The 19,448-nt window shown below is 41.6% G+C and overlaps 1 protein-coding gene across 2 annotated transcripts in view; it reads right to left on the bottom strand.

The window, feature by feature from the left end:
• Nucleotides 1-18,244, bottom strand: part of LOC120556435 (high choriolytic enzyme 2-like) — a 32,033-nt gene extending 13,789 nt beyond the window's left edge. Inside the window, exons 1-11 of one of the 2 annotated variants that reach the window (XM_039796047.1) lie at nt 18,225-18,244; nt 18,027-18,130; nt 17,715-17,736; nt 17,529-17,612; nt 17,081-17,131; nt 15,459-15,590; nt 15,128-15,245; nt 13,322-13,500; nt 9,983-10,064; nt 9,134-9,258; nt 8,212-8,276 (exon numbers count right to left, since the gene is read on the bottom strand). In XM_039796047.1, coding sequence (XP_039651981.1) covers nt 8,275-8,276; nt 9,134-9,258; nt 9,983-10,064; nt 13,322-13,500; nt 15,128-15,245; nt 15,459-15,590; nt 17,081-17,131; nt 17,529-17,612; nt 17,715-17,736; nt 18,027-18,080 — 849 coding nt within the window. In that variant the 5' untranslated portion in view covers nt 18,081-18,130; nt 18,225-18,244 and the 3' untranslated portion in view covers nt 8,212-8,274. Of the gene's footprint in view, nt 1-8,211; nt 8,277-9,133; nt 9,259-9,982; nt 10,065-13,321; nt 13,501-15,127; nt 15,246-15,458; nt 15,591-17,080; nt 17,132-17,528; nt 17,613-17,714; nt 17,737-18,026; nt 18,131-18,224 lie in introns of those variants that run through there. The other variant, XM_039796050.1, reaches the window with a different exon arrangement.
• Between the last annotated feature and the right edge of the window lie 1,204 nt (nt 18,245-19,448).

Here is a 19,448-nt window from a genome sequence, read left to right as displayed (position 1 = left end):
CTTCCCTTGCTGATATTATACTATTTTCAACGATTCCTCACTTGGTGTGGCCCACTTGCACTTCTTTGATGTTACAGCTATCTCTTCTTCTCTTTCCTGGTTATGCTGCCATACCCTGAACAATACAGCTGAAATATGGGAGCAGCACTCACCCAGTCCAGCTGTGCAATTACAGTGGGCTCCTAACTAAGGTTGTCAGCATTGCGATTAAGGGCCAAGCATATCGCGTAAATTTTTTTTAATTGCATACCGGCATTTATTAATTTATTTTCACTTCACTTGGCTTCACGTCGTGCCTAACAGGCTACTATTTTGACCCTTTGCCGCACCTTTACTTATCATCAAGCTGCCATACTTCCTCTTAACACAAAATTATTACATTATTATACATTATATATTATTATTGTTACACTATATTGACTCTGGTAAGTAGGGTTGGGTACCGAAACGTGCCGACCTAAACGGTAGTAATGAGACCGGATAAGAACGAAAATTTCGGTGCCTCATTTCGCTGCCTGATTTTACACTACACCTGACAGCAGGTAACGTTAGCCTACCTTTAGCTAGCAGCTGGATTAAACACGGTTAAAATGCTGACAGCTAACGTTAAACAGTGTAAAGTGTGACTGTATTTCCCTGTAGAGGATTCCAACACCGGGACCTAACTGTGTGACTGCAGCGCAGCAGCTGCTGTTGTCGGAATTAAACAACACAGATGGTGCATTCACTTAAAACAGGTAACCTCGTGGTGCATTCACAGTAATTGTAAAATACCCTTTTCCCATCACGTGGTTGTTTTTGTTGTTCAACAGCAATTTACTGGTCAAATAAGTTATAGTTATGGAACGAAGGTGGGACCCAAAAGCAGATGACCAACACAAAAAGTAAAAGTAAATGATTTAATGCGTGAAATAAATACAATAAATGTACTGGTGGCAAAAAAAGGGAAGTTGTGTCGAGGGAATCCAGTGGTGAATGGTGGGTGCTGTGTGCTCTCCAGAGCGTGCCCTGTGACGTGGTGGGTGTGACCATGTGGTAGGCCTCCTCCAGAGTCCAACAAACAATTGAGTCCAATCCTTACTGAGAGAGAGGAGCAGTGTGAGGAGCAAGCAGGCAGGCAGACACACAAACGAGCAAGGCAGGCTGCAACATGAGACAAACACAGAAAATCTGTTTTAGCTGCACAAGCAAGAAAACCAGGAACACAGGAAACTAGGATTGCCACTATACCACGCTAATAGACTGTACGATCTGGCGACAAGTGGATCACAGAGCCAGCCTTAAATACTGCAGGAGGTTGATTAGGGAATGAGCTTCACCTGGAGCCACCTGCCAGCTAAGCCATACCCACAGCAATCAGCACAGGAGGGAGAACATGAGTGAAAAACCAAAAAAAACACACACAGAACAAGAAGCAGCACAGGCTGCCATGATGACATCATGACAGTTATTACATTATTATTAAATCTTTAATTTTGACTATGACCTTAACAATAAACAAGTTGCTGACTGTTGTTTAGCCTTCTTTTTTTCTTTTTTCTTCTTTTGTTTACAGTAAATAAATAATAAACAAATACAAATCTTAAAGTCAAGTTCATAAAGTAACTTTCTTTGCACTCATTTGATTCCCAATCAAGATACACATTCCATTGTTAATATGTACTTAAAAACAGTTCTGAAATGCAAAATAACAGAATTTTAATAATGTGATAAAACATGCGATTAAATGCGATTAACTATAGAAATTCAGCGATTAACTGAGGATCGTTGATTAGATAGTTGTAAATATCTGGATGCTGAAGGTCAGGGAAGCTTTCCGTTTTACTTGTAAAGGTCGTAAAAATAACTCCGGGAGCATTATATGGATCACTAATGTTTGATCGATCAAGTTTTGCTTTATAGCTGCCTATAAAAAAGATGTCTTTTGAATTAAAGTGCGATGGCGGCGCAAACAGTCAAGTCACGTGACGCCCGGAGCTCTATTGGACAATGTACACTCAAGTTACACCCACTTCCTGTTTCAATGACGAAACCATGCACAAAATGGCCACCCTGCCGCGGCCATGCCCTATAACGAAAAGTTTTTCTTTTAATAACTTTTCATCTTCTTTCTTTTCTTGTCTTAAATGGCACAGACCAAATTTGAAGTCGATGGGATGAAATCTCTAGGATAATTCCAAATGGCGGACTTCCTGTTGCGTTAAGGGTATGGCTCCATCAAGCTATTTTGTACGTCTTGACATGCTACATACTGTATGTGTACCACGTTTCGTTAGTCTAAGGCTCAAATTTTTTTATTTTGTAGGGGGCACTAGCGAGCCATTTTTGGACACAGGTCCTTCTGTGCCACATTGATCTTAAAAACCAGCGTTGTTGGAGTTGGAATCAAAGATTCACTTCCCCTGGAAAATTTAGGGAGTCCTATCACTTTAATGACCAGGCTTGGGCCACATAGTGGTGGGTCTTGAAGTGATATCCACTTCAATTGCGCCAGTGGGTCGGTCCCCCGACATATGAAATATGTAACTCTGTGGAGAGACAGTCTCGATACCATAGAGAACAGACATGACAGTGGAACCAAGATTTTCAGATAGTGTCAGCAGGAGAGCAGGTGAGCATATTTTCAAAAATTTCTAAAGAATTTCTTAAAGTTTACTTATTTACTTATTACTTAAATCTCTTTCACACTACTATTTGGTTGGAGAGGAGACCCCAAACAAACGGCTCAAACCGAAAACATTTATGCAGCATTAGACCTCCTAAATCACAAATAAGTCTATTTTTAAATGAATGTTATTGGAGGTTTTGTAGATTTATCTGTTAATCTTTTTTTGGCAAATGAAAGATATATACAGTATATGTGTTCATGTGTGTATCACATATAAAACATGAAATATTTACTTTTTCCGTTTCATCTTTTGCTAATTCCCATGCTTTATGGTCAATATTTGTCCCCCCCCCCCCCCCCCCCCCCCCGCGCCTTTGGGGGGGGGGGGGGGGGGGGGGGGGGGGCGGACCCACCCGCCCTCGCACCAGAAACAAAAACCCCCCCCGCCGGCCCGGGGGGGCCCGGGGCGCCGGGGGGGGGGGGGAAACACACAACACACCCCTGGTCCTCCCCGGGGCCGCCCGCCGCCCCCGCCCCGCCCCACCACGCCCGCCGCGCGCCCCCGGGGCCCGGGCGCAAACAAACAAAAAAAAAAAAAAAAAAACACTGGCTCCTTGGCGCCGCAACGGGGCAAAGAACAACTCCCCCCCCCCCCGCGCCCCACAAACCCTCTCCCCCACCCCCCACAAAACCCCCCCCCCCCCCCCCCCCCCCCCCCCTCCCCCCCCCCCCCCCCCTCTCCCCCCCCCCCCCCCCCCCCCCCCGGGCCCCCCCCCCCCCCCCCCCCCCCCCCCCCCCCCCCCCCCCCCCCCCCCCCCCCCCCCCCCCCCCCCCCCCCCCCCCCCCCCCCCCCCCCCCCCCCCCCCCCCCCCCCCCCCCCCGGCCCCCCCCCCCCCCCGCTTGCCATTTCTATCTAATGTTAAGTTTGTGGCAAAAGGAAAGCTATTCAATACTTTTCTACATTTTGTGTTTTGTCATAAAAAACAACAACATTTAACAGGAAAATAAAATCATTTTTAAAGATGCAGTTGCACACGCAGTTGGGTCCGTGGGACTCTAAACAATGAGAAAGCAAAGTTACTGTCTATTAAAAACTGTCAGGGTTGTACGTTCTGTATGTTCTGTTTCCTGTTATTTTGACGGTCTGGGTTTCTGTCTTGTCTTGTCTTATTTTACTTCCTGTGTTTTCCCTCCCTTGTGATTGCCCTTATGTGTTTCACTTGTTTCCCAGCTTTGCAGGGCTGGACTGGCCATCTGGCATACCGGGCATTTTCCCGGTGGGCCGACGGACTTTTGGGCCGAATCGCCGATATAAATAGGCCTTTTTTATTTTTTGGCCGGGCCGGCCCATAAAGAACTCACAGCGGCCCATTGGTTAATTTTCTTTATTGGCACTGGCCTGACCCAATGAAATCCAGGAACCCCGCAAATTTAAGAATCCCACTATGGCCACGCCTCCCGGCCCTGAGACGCGAGCTGTAATAGTTATGCTGGAAATTTAGCATTCACGTTATAATGGACAAACGACCACCAAGTGCAAGGGAGGTGCAGAGAAATTAGAGGAGAAAAAGATTAAGAATCTACAGGCGGATTCCTCAAAACTTTCGGACATGTTTGGGGCTGTAGTTGCTGCTTCAACATCAGCATTACCTGAAGTAGAGGAGGAGAGGTGGCTGGCTATAGAAGCAGAAACAACGATGTCAGGGAAGAAGGCGAGGAGGAGGCGAGTGAGGAAAAGATGGAAGAGAGAGTAGATGACGATGTGGTAAGGAGTAGGCAAATTAACACAGACTCTCAGGAAGGGAGGGAGGCTGTGTGTGTGTGTGTGTGTGTGTGTGTGTGTGTGTGTGTGTGTGTGTGTGTGTGTGTTCGTGCGCGCTCACGCGCGAGTGTGTCACGTCATAACGACAACAAGCAGTTTGGCTGTAACATTAAAGTTAGTGGCTGTCAGGTAACAGCTTAAGCTTACATTGAAAATGCTAGCGGTTGGCCTGTTGGGTAGCTGAAGAGTCTGTGGATCTATAAAATCAGTGTTGATAAAAGCATCAGTGTTCCTAGAATAGCTTAATTAGCTTCTCTTGTATTGGTGCTCTTTTCCAGGGCATATACTACTCTCAGCTTTATTGTAGCTTTTAGGAAGGGTTATAGTTATGGTTATTGTATTTAGCAGACACTTGTGTCCAAAGCGACAAAATATGAATCTTACAATAGTTAAAATTAACAGTAAACTGTTTTTAAAGTTGCTAAGCCAATATTAAGCAAAATAGTAATAATAAAAATAATGACAATACAATATCAAATATCAATAATAAAAACTTATAAAAATACCATAAATATACAAATCATAACTCTAAGAATGAATGAATTATTTAAGTGTAAGATCAACAGATTAGTCTTGAGTCCCCTCTTGAAGGATCCAAAATGATCACATGAACGCTGAACACTAGGCAACTCATTTAATGGAACGCACGCATATTTTAAGAGGACTGTCTGCAGGGAATTTGTCTGACCAATCACGGTGGGTGTGGGCCGCCTGGCCCAAAAATGCCAGGGCCGATTTTTTGTCCCAGTCCAGCCCTGCAGCCTTGTGGCCACCTGTCCCTTGTTAGTCCTCGTTGTCCTGTGTATTTAGTTTCTGTGTTTCCTTGGTGTTTTGTCGGATTATTATTTTCTGTTGCTGAGTCATCTGTTACTGTGGCGTGTGCTTTTGTGAACTCTACCCTTTTGTCACTTTGTTCTGGTTTGGATTCCCGGTATCTTTTGTCTTCATTCTGGACCTTGGTTTGCCTGCTACTCAGGACTCCTTCTGTTGGTATGGACTTTGTTTTTGTTTTGTTTAATAAATCCTCCACTCAACTTACTCTTGCCTGCTCTCTGCATTTGGGTCCAAACCTTGCAGTATTCGTGACAGAATAATCCGACCATGACGGACCCAGCGGAGTATTTTGAGGACAAACTTTATGATTTGTGCTACTCTCTAATGTGTGTTAATGGAGAGTGGAAGAGAGCTTCTAGTTGGGAGGTGAAACAGGCGGTTCTACGGTTAGCTCACCGTGAAATATCCACTCGGCCCTTGCTCAGGAGCTCCTTGCCTAACCGGCAATTTCCACTGGATGCGGAACGTCTGCGGAACATCTCCGGAACGTCGACGGAGTCATTAGGTTTCCATTAAAGTCAATGTGTGTATTTCCACAGACTGCGGAACATCTGTGTCCCTACTCCGTCCCAGTTTCGTCAGTCCGCAGCCCTCCGGAGCAGATACGCAGAGCTTCTATTTTTGACGGACGACGGAGAGCTCCGCAGCAATTCAGCACATGGCAGATAGTGCGGGACAGAAAGTCGAGCACAGAAACAAAATAAATATCTGGTTAATTTTCAAAATAAAATACAACGTGCTCACGACGGATCTTATTTCCCTGCACTACACCTTGAAAACACAGCTCAGAGCTGTTTCCCCTCTACTCCTCTGGATGGAAACTAACTGGTGTTGGTTTTGTGGTTATATTTTATGGCTACAGCGGTCAGTCATGGCCGCTGTCATATCAATCTCATCACTGTTAATATAAATCTAAGCACGCTGTATATAGGCTTACTGCATAGTCGGTCATTTTCAGCAATACCTCATGAGTATAAAGCAACCTGTTTATCATCCCATAGTTCTCTGTGATAAGAAAAGGCAACTGGACTTGCTTGAATTTCTTGAGGCCGTTTCACCTCTCATCTGAGAGACTTCTTCAGTTCTGACTGACTAGTGGGGAGCTCCAGAAATGTAACCTCTAGCGGGTTGTGTTACCTGAGGGTCATTGAGTCAGTGGTCAGTTGTTAATGGCAGGGGCGGAGTCAGATGTTGTAAACATTCGGGGCTCTGCCCAAAATCTAGAGGTGATCCGGTGGCATGCTCCATCTACGGCAGCTATGTGCACTAGTTTTCAAGTCATTTGATAACAGAGGGCCTACACATCTGTACATCATTTGGGAAAAACATGATAGTTGCCAAGGGAAAGAATCATCCTGTAGAGCTGCCATCCTGTTTGGTATCTATTGTTCTCCAGCTGTCTTCATCATTCTGAAACTATCAACACAACAAATGTTGAAGATAGCAAATGTTCACTCTTGCCCCCTAAAAAGAGGCAAAAATGTACGTTACTATTTAATAATGTACGTAGGGTAGGAAAGTTGCGTAAACAGCTTGAGGGGAAACCGATTGAAGGGAAATGACACAACGTTGAAGGTAATTTAAAGCCCTAAAAGATTTGTTGCTTTTGAGAAAACATTTGGGGTTGGAACCCCAGAAGCCCCTCCCCCCCTCGCTCCGCCCATGGTTAATGGGCCAGCAACCGGCAAGGTCAGTCATTTTGAATTGTCAAATTCTTTTAGGAAGTTTTTACTGGACAAAAGAATAATACCTTCTTATGAACTCTTTAATCTTCAGTTCTAACTTCTGTATTGGCTGAATCTTACAAACCCCAATTCCAATGAAGTTGGGACGTTGTGTAAAATATAAATAAAGGTGGCTTTAACCTGTGATGACATTTATTCTGGGACTTTCATGTCCGTAGATAGTCATGTAACCATACAGTAGTATCCATCAGTAAAACAGAGAACTGATGTTAAATCACACTGACAGCTGAGGAGAATATGATCCAAACTGTACATCCCTGTTGAAATGTTGGAGGAGTACTGCTGCCTCCTTTTGGTGGTAAATTTTTATTAAACAAATGTCTGCCTTTATTAAGAAATACATTTAAACCCCTGAAAGTCTTGGTTTTGTCTCGGTCTCAACCCCTCAAAGTCTTGGTCTTCACTCAGTGTCAACCCCTCAAGGTCTTGGTCTTGACTCTCTCTCTCAACTCCTCAATATTTTGGTCTTGTTTTGGTCTCTGTCCCTCAAAGTCTTGGTCTTGTTTCGGTTTAAACCCCTGAAAGTTTTGGTTTTGTCTCGGTCTCAACCCTTCAAAGTCTTGGTCTCGGTCTTAAACTGATAGTGAACATTTGCCCATTAGGCGGATTAACTGCCTTAGTATTGTTTTAGAATGCTGTTTTACACTTTATTGGTGTCTCTGTTTCGTTTTGGCTGGTTATCGTATGTTGTGTTTTTGAGACTTAAAGGTATAATATATTATGCTTTCCACAAAGTTTGACAATCGCTTTTGGACGCTGCTTTCTCTTTATTCACTCTCTAGCTCACTTCACCACTGTTCCACTCTCTCTCTGTCTGTCTGTCTCTCTCTCTCGGTCTCTCTGGCCAATAAGCCGGGGAGGAGGGGTGGTGTATTTAGAAACAGTAAAGTCATTCTCACTACATACTGTACTCTACATAAACAAAATAAAATAAAAAAAACCACTGATATAAGATGGATACTATGTGGTAATATGCACCTGCTTCTTTGTACAACTAAAACATGTCATGGCAATTCATTTGATTGTTTAAATAAACACTTTTAGGCAACACTTGTCTTTTTGTAAGTTTATTCAATCATCTGCAGATCAAAAACAATAACTAGGCTAAATAATAAAGTTTATATTTTAAAACCAGTAAAGAAGTGAGAAAATGATTTAAATCAAATCACAAATGAGTAAAAAGTAACAAAAGTCAGGAAAAATGCATTTATCCCCAACGTTTTCTTCCATCAGTTCTAATGAGCTGAAACAACTTCTGGAAGATTTTCTGGAAAAAAAAAGAGATTCTGATTAGAAAGCTATCTTAACCCTTTAAGCGCCAAAGTCGCAAAATTGCGACAGGACGCGGTACTGAATCAAACAGCTGTTTTCTCTGAATAGAGTGTTATGTCATTCATACTCCCCTCCACTAGTTGGCAGACATCCTGTACTTAGACCTTAGCTCAGAAATACATCATGCTTCAATGCAAAATGTTCGAGGAAATCCCATCCAAACTTGACTTTTTTTGTCAAAAGTGACTAGCGACTTTTTCTGGTGTTATTGGAGACTTTTGAGGTGTTTGGAGACCCGTGAAAGCACGTATCACTCTACAATTACTGTGCAGTAAACTGGGAGCCCCTCCCCTGTCCAAAGCTCGTAGGTGGTCAGTCTCTCAGTAGCCTCAATATCTGATGTCTACTCAAATGTCTTTGTTTAAGTGCTCCTGCTGTCTATATTATTAACGATTTTGTCTGTCTCTTTTGTATCTTTTATTTCTCTCTGTTTAGACTATTACTTTTATTTTTACTTTAATATTATATTATTTGTATATATTTTTGTATCTTATTTGTTTACTTATTGCAATGACTGAATATCTGTAAACTATAATTTTTGCAAGTTCCTGCATTTTTAGCAAGTTCCCACAATTTCACCGCAAAAAAGTGCATAAATATCCCACATATTCCATTGCATTTTTTAAGAAAACGTGTTGCATAATCAAGGACTTTTTGCCCGCAACAATCACAAAAAAACTGTGTTTTTCTGGAAGGACTGATTAGCCTACATGATAACCTGATGAGTAGTGAAATGTGTGAAAAGTGTTTTATTTTTTTTATTTGAAAGAATATTTTTCATTTTCTACTTACAGCATTTGTAAAGCTTGTTGACGCGGGCAATGTCGTTGGCACTTATCTGTACGGCGGTTCCAAACACAAGCTTAGGATTCGCCTTAGCGGTGATGGTTGGCAAGCCGTTTTTGGAGAAGGAGTATCTTGAGGATCACAGAACACAACATGTTTAGTATATAGACACACACACACACACACACACACACACACACACACACACACTGGCTCTGAATTAAAGTTGCATTGCGTAGTTTGTTAGCTCTTTTGAATTTTCTTTCCTTTGAAAATAATATGACTTACAAGAGAGCAAACTAATATATGATATAAATACACTATACACAGTGGTGGAATGTAACAAAGTACATTTACTCAAGTACTGTATTTAAGTGAAATGTTGAGGTACTTTACTTGAGTACTTCCATTTAATGTAACTTTATACTTCTACTCTATTTTAGAGGCAAATATTGTACTTTTTAACCTAATACTAGTATTTGCTAAATTAAGTTACTTTATTGGGGATTTTTCACAGTACAAAGTCCTGCTATATACTCTGTTGCAGTATCTCCAGCTCTGGCTTCAACTAGCTAGTGAAACAAAACTGGAGCACACCGGAGATTCCAGGAAACACGCTGGCCAATCAGAGCAGACTGGGCTTTTTTGGGAGAAGGGATTAAAGAAACTGGCACTCCTACAGAGGGTGAATACAAGTGTGACAGCCAGGGCAAGTATGAGTGTTTTTTATCATTAAAGCATGTAAACATGTTCTAATACAAACACAAAATGCAAGTTTTATCCTATAATAGTTGCCCTTTAAGTAAAAGATCTGAGTTCTTCCACCACAGTGACAATACATTTGAAAACACTCACTTGCCATACTGCATGACAGAGTTGAAGTCGTAGGGAGTAGCCAAGTTGTTAGTTGCCACCTTCACGAAGTTTGATTCAAATCCTGCACAGGAGGAGAGAACAGACCAAAATATTGAAGCATGTGCCCCTGCTAGTTAGAGAGTAAAGCTTAGATTAGGACCAACAAATCAAGCCCAACCCTACCCAAGCCTGTGCATCTTGTGTCTGAGCCCAGCCCGGCCCGAAACATTAACTGTAATTATGAGCCCGAGCCTGATTTAAACCAGACAATTTTTTTTATACGTGGGCCGTTATAACTGACATTCTCAACTACAATTCCGAGTTGTTTGAACTACAGAAATCTGTTTAGAATTTTCATAATGAATAATGCAACAAGGATGAAGCATGTAAAATGCGTTGTTTGTTTATTCAAAATGGAATGGATCGCAAATGGATCCGAAAGAAGAAACGTAAAAAAAAAACTCAACCCTAGCTCCCTCGGCCGAATAGTGTGGGTAACAGATCAAGGCAGCAACATAATCAAAGCCCTGGAACCATATAGGAGACTTTCTTGTACCGATCACCTAATTAATAGCCTACTGTCCTTCGCCACGGTCTGCATGCAAACGCACTTGCTGACAACGCGCCGGATATAGGAGAGACCATATCTGCTGCAAAGGTCTCGTGAGATATCTGAAACAATCTGGCCTGGTTGCGCAGTTATCGAAGACAGTGCTGCAGATGGGGGAGACACGATTTAGCACAGTTTACCTCACACTCAAGTCAGTGCAGGACATATACCCAGAACTACGGGAGAAGCTGGAGAGGCATAGCTTTCTCCCCACCCAATTAGGCTAATAAAGTAATGATTAAAAAAATACAAATGCTTGATCAAGGGTATCGGCCAGACCAAGTCAAGTTCGGGCTCGGGCAGACAATCTAAACTCTACTAGAGAGCAGTCTGTAGATCTCTCTGCTGAGTTGGTTTATTTAAACCACTTTGGTCACGTGGGGTCATGCATGAAACAAAAGATGTTTTGATGGCGCTGTCTGACTGCAGAAACCTCTCCACAGCAATCCCACCAATCGGTCCCAAAATGCCCCTGTTAGAGAGGAAATGCGTAATATTATTTGTAAATCTTTACCATCGTTCCCCGAAAGAACCATGCTGGCCTGCCTTGTTACACAATCCAAATGTTCTTCAACACTTGCCGTTTGAAGTGGATAGCTATCTAGCTGGAGATTTGTTGTTGTTTCCCAAACGAGCAGAGTTTCAGAACGGCAACACACAGAGAGCGGAAGGGGAGGGACATCCTGAAAACGTACTTCCCTTGATCCAGACTATTAGCATGTTAACACACTAAACTGACATGGTGAACATATTAGACATTATATCTGCTAAACATCAGCTAATTAGGATCGCAATTGCAAGAATGTTAGCATTTAGGTCAAAGCAAATGCTTTGCTTAAAGGGGTGATAGAATGCAAAACCGATTTTACCTCGTCATAGTTGAATAACGACATTTCGGTGGGTAAATAGGACATACATAGAAGCTCAAAATCTCATTGACACCCCTTGACTACGAAAATCTCAAGTTGACGTCAGCATCTCAGGACATGTACCTTTGTCACGCCCATGGATATATTAAGAGAACGGTCACGCCCCAACATTTACATAGGCTACACAACTGACCTGAGATCAGGTAGTCTTCTGAATCTAGGTCGCGCAGATCTCTACTATTCCATTACAAAATTCACTTCTGAAACTTTTTTATGCGAGAAATCAACTATGTAAAGCTCAAGTATGGGCCGTTTTACGAAAATGGATGGCTAATTGCAATTTTTGTCCGACTGTGTGTCGGAGTTCAGCGGCTGGTGGTGCCTGGGTTGCTACATGGCCGCCCTGCCTGTCCTTCTTCACAGACCCCGGCCTGCTGTGAGCTCGATTGAGCTCCGTCACGACTGGTAGCCCGCGGTGCTCAATACCCGTGCAAACTCACCCTTTCTGGGTGACTGGACTACCAAACACCGCTGCCCTGACAGAGCTCCAGGGTCTGCAGCTCGCTGTTCTCCCTCCCCTCTTCCTGCTAAATGGCCGGTGTGTGACTGAGAACACGGTCAGCGAGCTTGTTACGCCCGCAATCTCTTACCGCAGGTTCCAGTTAATCTTATAATGGATATGTGTGTTGAGTTATTTAAACAAAAAATCGGGGAAATAAACGCCTCTTGTCCGCGAGTCTCATTGATAGAGCCCGCGGTGAGCTGGAGTCCATCAATGAGAGCTAGTTAGCTTTCTCCTAAGGAGAACTCTGAAATTCACAAAAATGAAATCCGAAATCCGACAAGTGTTAGCTAAGCTTTGTAAGACCTCGGGGAACCTGTAATATACATGCCGTGATGAAATTCAAACTGTAAGTATACTATAGTTATGCCGAAAGTGTAGCTAGCTAGCCGCAATCGTTTCATATTGTATTGAATGGGACACATAGCAAGCTAGCTGCTCCTCCTAACAAGACCCCCAACGTTCACAAAAATGTCTTAATTTGAAATCGGACACAACAGTTAGCTTTATAAGACCTTGGGGTAGATGTTATATAAGAAAAACAATGCCTTAAATTAAAATCGGACTGTTAACTTTTGTAAGCTTTGTAAGAACTTGGGGTGTCTGTTATAGAAGTGCTGTGACTTAATTCAAACTGTAAATATATTATAGTTATGCTGGCAGCCGGCCGCGGAGCCCCGGTAGTGCAGTAATCCACAAAGGGTGACTTTGCCGTGGGTATGGAGCCCAGCAGGCTGCCGCTTTCTCGTCAGACTGTGTGGAGCTCCTAAAGTCCGGCATGTCTTACCAAATTTGCAATTAGCCATCAATTTTCGTAAAACGGCCCATATTTCAGCTTTATATAGTTGATTTCTCGCATAAAAAAGTCTCAGAAGTGAATTTGGTAATGAAACATTGCAGTGTCTGGAATATGAGATTATGTTTCATCTCTAATGTATGTGTGTGTGTGTGGGGAGTTGCTCAACCAATCAGTGCGCATCTCTAATGTGTGTGTATGGGGATTCGCTCAACCAGTCAGCGCGCAGCTCATCTAAATATTCATGAGCATACCATATTTGGAAGAAAAGCTCTTGTTACAAATAGGGCCAAAACACAGGGATGCATAAGGGCCAATAAAATATCAACCAGGCCATTTTCAGCCCAACTGTTACATACCCCATTAGGAGACCTTAAGGAACAGAGTGAAATACCCTATATAATCATTTTATCACCCCTTTAACAGCCTCACAGAGCTCCTAGCATGGCTGTAGACAGTAGTTACTTTCCTTATGTGCGACTCATTGATCAAGAGGGTATACCTGGCTGAATGTTCGCCGTGAGGATGGAGACGTAAGTGTCTCTGTCGGAGCGGACATGCTCATGATGGAAGCCGAGAGCGTGGAGAACCTCGTGCTGCACCGTGGCTGTGTACAAACAACCGTTTTTCAACAGGGAGACCTGCTGTCTGCCTCCCTGACGGCCCACGTAGGACCAACACCTGAGACACACACACACACAGAGTGATATCACAGTAAATAAATATAGGTGTTGTTGATGCATTCTTCATCCCTCTTGTGTTGTGTTGGGGAATCTTGAAGTGAACTATCGAAATTGATCGGGGGTCCTGTAGGCCAGTGGTCAAAGGCATCATCCATGTTTCTAATTTCGTTCACCAAAGGGACATTTCCCCTTCTAATTTCTCAGATGGACTCATGTAAAGAACTATATGAGGCCAAAAAAGGTCAAATTATGTGTTTTTTCACAAAAATTCCAAGATTGGAGCAATGTCCAAATAATGAAAACAGTTTTTTCTTCTTTTACATTAGCCTCGGGGTATTTTACTGCAGAGCACTTTTACTTTTAATGTTTTGCATTTTTCTGATAATACTTTTACTTAGGGACATAGGATATGGTTTGAATGCAGCACCTTTACTTGTAATAGAGTATTTTTACATTTTTGTACTGGTACTTTTATTTAAATAAAGGATCAGAGTCATATTTTAAACACTGACCGAATGCAAGATGATTACGGTGGCCGAAAGGGGCAAACACCCTGCAACTTAAGAAAACACATGCAAATATACAGCAAGCACAAGCAAATTAAGAAAACCTCTTCATTAATTTGACAACACATGCGCAGCATTAAGCAAACATGCTTCAAATACACACCCAAACCTCAAACAACACAACCAAATACATAAACACGCTGCAAATACAGAAACAAAATGCAAAATGAAAAATTCTGCATCCAGTTTATACAACGGAAGGCGAGGTTATGTTAAGAGAGATTGGATCATTTGTTTTCCTAATTTTTTAATTAGAAGTGTTCTACTTTTCAGTAACATATATGGGCTAACGAGCAAGCTCTTGTAGAAGTCAGTCTCTAATATGGTAGCTATGTTGCTCTTTTATAATACAGTAAAAGACTAGGGCCAAACGTAAAAATGAATATGCACATTTATATGTCACCTCTGTACTACACTTTTCTTCCCATTTCCAAAACAAACCTCTCATTTGCTCGCTCTCGCTCTCTTTCTCTCTCTCTCTCTCGCGCTCTCGCTCTCTCTCGCTCTCTCTCGCTCCATGGGTTCAAAAATCCAGCTGTTCCACTTAGCGCTCCCTCTAGAGGTCTGGAGAACTTCCGTTGTGTAATCTGGATGCAGCGTGTTTTTGTTGCATTCTTTTTCAGGGTTTGTGTGCTTTTCATTTAGCATTGTTTCTATATTTGCAGCATGTCTATGTATTGTATGCATGTTTGCTAAATGCTGCGCATGTGTTGTCAAATTAATGAAGATTTTTTTTTATTTGCTTGTGTTTTGTCTATTTGCATTTTTTTTTTTGCAGTGCGCTTGCCCCTGTCAGCCACCGTAGCTGATGGCCAAACATGTAGGAATCAGAAAATGGGAGCACATGTAGAAAGTAACAAATGCATTTTCATGGTGTCTGTGTGTGTGTGTGTGTGTGTGTGGGTGGGTGGGTGTTGGTGTGTGACCCACAGAACCACAAATCTGCATCCATAGTTAAATCTGCATCCATAGTTAAATCAGCGAGAGAGGTGCAGTGTGAGAGAGATATTTACTTGTGTGTGTGTGTGTGTGTGTGTGTGTGTGTGTATGTATGCCTACCCAGTTCCAGAGAAGAAGCTGAGGTAATCCTGTTGCGTAGTACGCCAGACAAAGCGAATGCAGGTGTATTGATGGAAGGTCAACAGGCTATTAATGATGATGTTGCTCTCTGCGGTGGCTGCAGAGACAAAGAACAGGCTGTTCATACGTTTCCTTCTTTATTGATTCAAAATCTCACCTCTTATCCTCTTATCTTAGCTGGCAAACATATAACTTGGTTGTAACACGGGCAATTAGTAAAATGTGTGTCTAAAGTTATAAATATTTCATCCTCTTCACTATTTTTATGCTGGTAACTGTGTATCTCTAAAACAAAGTAAGTGCAGCTTACTGTATTCGGGGCCGATGGTGATGGGCATGTAGACGTAACTTCCAGTTTTGGGCCACATGCAGCCTTTGGTCACGCAGGGGTCGGCATTCCTCTTTAAATTTGGTACAATGTCGCCGTGGATCAGGGGCGTTTCTGCAGAACATCAAATAAACAGACACCTAAATGAATATTCAAACCAGGAATCTAGAGTTTTACATGAGCGATGGGCATGGACCAATGAGCTAGGCTGCAACTAAGGGACTGTTCGTTATTTATTTAAGGGGCCACTGGAGAAGTTCTGGAACCTTGAGTCAAAATAGACTTGACCCTCCCTTCATCAGCAATACATTTTGGATGACCCTCCAATATGATTGGGAGAAAAAGGATGACCCTCCCCAACAATTGATTGTACTGGTTTGCGTTTTGCAAAGCTGTATAGATTTCCATTGTTTTTTAACAGCAATGACAAAGACAGCTAAACGGCTGCATTCTCATCTGACGCATCACACTCCTGCGTTACTTAATACTAAGTTACTCATCTAGTAAACTAGTATTCACATGAAATAAAACAATAAAACATTGAGACCATTCAGCAAAGCACACTGGGTAATTCAACACTATGGACTCGTCACTAGGCTTCCTCAGTCATTGAATATTTTAGCATAGGTAAAAGTGCATCCAAAACTCAATTTCTCAGACGAGCGTCAATTTGGGAGCTTGCATGCACTGCTTCCTTCTCAAATCGCTTGAAAAGGCTGTTGTTTGCACAATTTCACAAATAATCACCGGGACCGAAAGGATATACCTCCCGTCTCGTGCCTTCCCGGCTGCTGGCTGGTGCTATCCGCAGCGCAAGTTTCGGCTTTTCAAAATAAAAGCTTGCGTCTGGTCATACGTACGGTGTTTTGGATGTTTTTCAGCTAAACAGTACGGCAATCATGCTAATGAATACAATTATTTTTTCAAATAATAGTAACAGTTACAACACGATTGAGCTAGCAAAGCAGTTTTGTGTTTATATGTGCAAGCGGAATTTATTCAGTTTGGGAAATCCCACGGTCTCTAAGCTACAGGTCTGACTGACTAAATAGGGAGGGACCCATCTGCTTGCTACATGGAGCTACATGGATAAATATGCACCCAACAAGCCACTTTGAAATTTTGCTCTTCTCATGAATACAAAAGTTGGGAGACCCTTCCCTGTAGACTAAAAAACATTTGATGACCCTCCCATCAACAAAGAATAAAAACACATGACCCTCCCCTATTTTCCTCCGGTGGTCCATTCCAAAAATACCAAACGGTCCCTAACAATTTTTCCTTAATTTCTTCTATAAAAGGTAAGAAAATATAGTAAAAAAAACTACAAGTTTTGTGTCTGACCACCAGTCGAAAATCCAAAGATACTTGATTTATGGTATTTGTCTAAGGAAGGAAAATCACAAATCCTCACACTTGACAATCTGAGGCCAGCAAATGTTTGGAATGAATCTTTGGTAAATGACTGAAACGATTAATATATCATGTTGACAACTCATTTTCTGTTTCTCGATTAACAGATTCATTATCTTAGCTCTACATCAAGTCTCAGTGTGTTGCCATTATGTATTTAAAGTTAGATTCTATAAAAAAGTCTGTCTTACTTATGCCAGCATTAGCTTTCTCGATGATTTGAGAGACGTCCATCGACTTGTCTGGAAACAGAGAAAACAGATGACACCAGAAACAATGAGCAGCAGTTAAACTTGTAAATTATTCAAATCCAGGGCTTTAAATGCCGGTAAAAATAAACTTTGGCGGGTTACATTGTAAAGTAACGAGCCAGTTTGGCCGGTAATGAAATCAGCAAACAACGCTGCGTCTGTTTGAATTGGCCGGCTGTAGAAATGTTGCCAGATTGGTCTGTTTTCCACAAGGAATTTTGGCGGTTTTGTGTGTGTGTTTGGCTTGGAAATGCAATCATTATCTTGCAGTACTGCTCGTAGTACTAACGCTACATTTCACAACGACACCATGTCGTGATGTGTGGTACAACCGTTGGCTACGTGTCTAGCGTAAAAAGTCAGATCTTTTTTATAAAAATCCTCTTACTTATGCCAATATTAGCTTTCTCGATGATTTTAGAGACGCCAGCATTAGCTTTCTCAATGATTTGAGAGACGTCCATCGACTTGTCTGGAAACAGAGAAAACAGATGACACCAGAAACAATGAGCAGCAGGTTAACTTGTAAATTATTCACATGATCAGATGTGAAAAATAAAAAAATTCAACTCACTTGTTGGAGCTCCTGTTGCACCCTGCAACACAAAGGCACAATGTTGCACATTTTTAAATAATTTTTCTCTACGGTTTTATAATCGGTTTCTATCAAGTGAAAACTGGAGTCAGATTTTTTTTTTTTATGTATATACTGTAAATGAAATGATTAGATCCTCTTTTATGAATTGCAGCAATTCTCTATCATCTTAAAAGGCTCATAAAATCCTTTACAAAACAACTGAATTATCTCAAAATTGCCCCAAATCCATAACATAAGTTTCTTTTTGGAGAGTATTTTCAATCTCAGTGTTGAAAGAGTCAGACTTACCGGAGGATAGACCATCAACGAGAGGAGGAGGACAACGGAGATCACTGGAGTCATGATGGTGGTCCTCTTCAGTTAAATTGCAAATCTGAAATTAAAGTCAAAATCTGAACAGAATTTGGTGATTAAGGAATAAGTTTGTGCTAAATACAATAAGGTAAGAACAAAAGGAGGAATAAGAAGGAGATCTGTGGAGTTTACCTGTGTTAGCTGGACTCTGATGCTGGATGCAGCAGGTGTTCAGCTCTTGGGTCTTTATAGGCAACTCTCACTGGGTGTGCCCGAGGATATGTCAGTCAAATATTTCAATCAATCAATCAATCAAAATTTATTTGTATAGCGCTTTAAAACAACCAACAGGTATCCAAAGTGCTTCACATCTTGAGCTAAGAATAGACAACATATGTTGCAATTAGAAGAATGAAATGTAGAAAACAGTAAAATCATAAAAAGGTTACATAGAAACAGAAAGAGGAAATTGTCACACCACTACTGCGTATTAAAAGCCATTCTAAACAGGTAGGTTTTGAGTTTAGACCTAAAAAGAGCAACATCTGTAATTGTGCGAATATCAGTCAAATATTTAGCTTCAAGGAAGAATTAAAGGAAATTACCAACACCACATAACAGGAACAAGTATGCATCATGCACAAAAATTAACCCTGTGGGCATTTCTAATTCTTTATTATACCTTTGGATTATTACAGTGGTTCTCAACCTTTTTTGTGCCAGCGCCCCCCTATCCATTATCCAGGTCCCTAACGCCCCCCATCAAATATTATGTAGGCTAAATGCCCCGAATATTAATGATTACGCCCTAATATAGGCCTATTATTGTTGTTACTATTGTTATCAAAAATAATAAAAAAATCAAATCATTGAATGACAATCAACACATGAATAGAAATTATATATATTTACAGGTTTTTTAAATGTCAAATGCAACCATTTGACATTCAAATTAAATAACAGCAGCCAATCAGAACGACTAGATATGTAACATTCAAACTATAAATAGGTATTATCAAAAGACCTGCTGCATGGTGTGAACGTCAGCACCTTTAGAAGAGGACTATAATTTGAAATGACCTTGGGTGTCATGAAATTAGCTTTAAATAAAATGTATTATGCTTATTATTATTATTGTTATTATTATTACAAACACTAACAGTAGCCAATCAGAAACAGCTAGCAATTTAACATTCAAATCTATTTTTCATTCAAATCTAAAATCGAATTGTGCCAACGGAAAACAAGCTGGCACTTATCAAGGGGTAAAAGCAGAAGGATCACACACACACACACACACACACACACACACACACACGCACACACGCACACACACACACACACACACACACACACACACACACGTATTTTGGTGATGACAAACGACTTGAAGAACGACACCTACTGCCGAATGGA

Source organism: Perca fluviatilis, chromosome 3 (assembly GCF_010015445.1).
Source record: "Perca fluviatilis chromosome 3, GENO_Pfluv_1.0, whole genome shotgun sequence".
NCBI classification, from domain to species: domain Eukaryota; kingdom Metazoa; phylum Chordata; class Actinopteri; order Perciformes; family Percidae; genus Perca; species Perca fluviatilis.
The sequence above is the reverse complement of the archived record's forward strand: the minus strand, read 5'-3'. Positions and strand labels throughout refer to the sequence as shown.